General features: G+C 41.3%; 1 protein-coding gene across 1 annotated transcript; it reads right to left on the bottom strand.

The window, feature by feature from the left end:
* On the bottom strand, positions 1 to 2,937 carry LOC123957290 (solute carrier family 4 member 11-like). Its single transcript, XM_046029985.1, has 4 exons — positions 2,798 to 2,937; positions 1,352 to 1,547; positions 546 to 715; positions 1 to 198 (listed from the first exon to the last, which is right to left on the bottom strand). Exons 1-4 carry the CDS (start codon positions 2,935 to 2,937, stop codon positions 141 to 143), a joined length of 564 nt encoding a protein of 187 aa, XP_045885941.1. The 3' UTR covers positions 1 to 140.
* Between the last annotated feature and the right edge of the window lie 150 nt (positions 2,938 to 3,087).

The raw sequence follows: 3,087 nt of genomic DNA on the forward strand, positions 1-3,087 counted from the left end.
TATTAAAGTGTGACAAAAAAAAATGATGGGTGTAAATAGTCATCAAAATCTTAGAGTCCAAATGCATTTTATTTAATTCTGAGTCTGTTCCCCTTCCAAGTGGCGAGAACAAATGTTTTCATATGGTTGTTCTACATGTGCTAGGCGTCCATGATATCCAGATACTTGGCGTCGATTACTCTGGGAAGCAGGCTGGTCCTGAGATAAAACACAGAGAGATACCAGATGATACCGTACAGTTACATGTATTATAATTAGAAATAGTATCCAAAGGTATAAATCCATTAGACAAAGACCCAAACATCAATTCTCTTCATCAAGACTCAGACCTCAGACCTCCCTCTAGAGCCACAGAAGACTTTATCTAACTTTTTTTACACTAAGTGTGACTTGTAAACTGATCTTCACGTGTAAAATCAGTGGAGTGCCCCTTTAGAAACAGCTCAGCATTAATGTTAGACTAGTGTCAGGTCTATGCAGATGTTGTAGATCTGTGTTGGTTTCCATGGCCCCACTCTGCCCCCTGTTGGCCTGGGTCATCATACCTGACAGGGACCAGCAGGATCATCAGGAGGGGGAAGACCATCTTCATGTAGGGCAGAGGATACATCCTGAACGCACACAGGATCACCAGCTGAACCATCTGCAACCCGGTGAAGTAGTGGACCTTCCTCTGAGGCACACGCCGAATGTAGTGGGTGGGAGGATAGGAGGTCTAGACAGAGAGGTGAGAGTGTGATGTGGCTAAAATGTGACATTTTGCTTTATATTTTGTTTTGCTAAAGCACAAGTAGATTGACTAATAACCATCACAGTTGTAAAGTAAACATTTTTTTGTGTAAATATACACCTTCAGCAAAAATGATAAATTCAGTGGGGAAATTTTCCCTGTGTACATGCTTATCTTACTATTTGGTCAAATTGATTCTGGTTTGTATATCAGATTATTTCTGCCACCATGACAAATGTCTTCTGTTATTATGACATATTTTCTGTTGTTTGTTTTAACAAGAAATGTGTTAATTAAAAATCTGTCTCGTTATAACAATACTTCATCTTGTTATATTATGAAACTTTGTAGTTATTTCACAAACTCATACAGACTTGTATAAATAAGCATGGTAGGAGACACTGAGTGGAATTGTTTTCGTCATGGTTGCAGCAAAATTGGAATACATTTTACCCTGAACTTTCTTTGCCCACTGTATATCTGGAAATCAAACTTTCTGAAATATCTACTACTGGTTGCCATTTGGGGTGGTCACCATGTGAAGTTTTGTGGATAAACAGGAAAGAAATAATAAAATGCACACAGGCAAACAAATCAAACCACAGTGTCCTCCCTGCTCACCTGTTCCTTAAGCAGCAGGGCCATGCGGTCCACCATCTGGTTCCCATCAAGCGAAGTAGCTGCGATGTAGAGGAAGAGGCCGTAGAGGACGGGTTTTGGGATCCACTGCAGAGGAATGGGCAGCATGAATGCAGACAAGCTGATCAGGATGTTAGCCACCAACGAGGTCAGACGTGTCTCCTTCACACTGACAATACTGTTTGACACAAAGGCAGAGAAAAGTTCTTTAAATATCCTAATAAACTCTTCTTATGTGACCAGAGAACATGTACAATACTTACCATAATGACTGTAGAGCAGTTGTTGCCAACCTTTTTGGCTTGTGACCCTCTAAAGTATAACAATGACTATTTGTAACCCCTAATTACAGGTTATGACTAGTGTGGACACGATTGTCAAAAGATTTTTTACTTAGGGTTTGGTTTTATTTGAATAATTTGTACGGGCCCCAAACAGGTGAAAGTATCTGGTATTTCACAAGAAATAAATACCAATTAGTATTACCCCACAGATGTTTCTTCCTTTGAGGTTTGGAACCACCATGGAGGATTTAGTAACCAGGTTTTTCTTTTTCAGCTACATGGAAAAAACATTTCCTGACAGATTTTCTTGAATTTGATTCAGGAGGACCCGGGTAGCCAGTGGAGGTCACACAGTAACAAAAACCAGATGTGCTGCTGCGTTCTGAAACATTTGTAGGGGTTTCACTGCACAAGCTGGAAGACCTACTAGAAGGGCATTGTAATAGTCGAGGCGAGAGATAACCATGGCCTGTACCAGAAGCTGGGTGGCGTAAAGAGTAAGGTAGGGCCTGATTTTTCTTATGTTGTATAGAGCAAAGCAGCATGACCAAGAGACAACAGCAACATGGACTGAAAAGGGTGGAAGGTGGGATTGTCTGGTGGGAAGGATAGGTAGACTTGCATATTTTCCAACAGCAAAAAAACAATGTAAACATTACACCATGACATCAAAGGACTATCCCAATAGAAATAAGAAAAATAACATCGACCAATCCATCTCAACTCAAGGTCCACTTATTCACCTGTTCTGGAGCTTTTGACCATATGACATGGTCTCCGATGTCAAGCTCAACTTAAAGTTAAAGTAACATGGACAAGAAGTCCTTGATTTTCTCAAAATTGGTTACCTTTCAAACGAGGAAACTGCATCTGTTGATGAAGACTGTGTTATACGATAAAAAACCCTCTTTGTTTTCAGTGGAGCTCTCACATTGTATTTTAATAATTTTACAATTAGCTTTGCAAAAATAACAATGCAAAAGCATATAATATATACTTCACTAAATAGCTATTTAGTTATTTTGGTCAGAGTTGGAACTGACAAAGCATGCAAACAGAATCAAAAGGGCATTTTCAATCAGTCATGCGCTGGATGTCTTTCAAAGCTCTGCTTGGTTTTTGCCCTTGCTTTAACTTTACTCACGTCGTGTAGAGGTGTCCGTTCTCTACGTGCTGTTCCAGTTCGGCCAGCTGACGGGCGTGTAGGGAGGAATGAGGGAAGGCAGCATGCATCCATGGCAAGCCCAGACAGGACATGAGGATGTTGATGAAGCCAGTCAGCATTAAGTCCCAGTGGAACGCTGTGCTTTTAGCAACCTGACACACACACACCCACACCCACACACACACACCCACACCCACACACACCCACACCCACACCCACACCCACCCACACACACACACACACACACACACACACACCCACACACACAC

The sequence above is a fragment of the Micropterus dolomieu genome, linkage group LG19 (genome assembly GCF_021292245.1).
Source record: "Micropterus dolomieu isolate WLL.071019.BEF.003 ecotype Adirondacks linkage group LG19, ASM2129224v1, whole genome shotgun sequence".
NCBI lineage: Eukaryota > Metazoa > Chordata > Actinopteri > Centrarchiformes > Centrarchidae > Micropterus > Micropterus dolomieu.

Coding starts and splice junctions, on each gene's coding strand:
- LOC123957290 (XM_046029985.1), bottom strand. CDS start 2,937: ATGCTGACTGGCTTCATCAACATCCTCATGTCCTGTCTGGGCTTGCCA. Junction 716..1,351: donor CCCTGCTGCTTAAGGAACAG/GTGAGCAGGGAG, acceptor CTCTCTGTCTAG/ACCTCCTATCCTCCCACCCA. Junction 199..545: donor ATCCTGCTGGTCCCTGTCAG/GTATGATGACCC, acceptor GTTTTATCTCAG/GACCAGCCTGCTTCCCAGAG.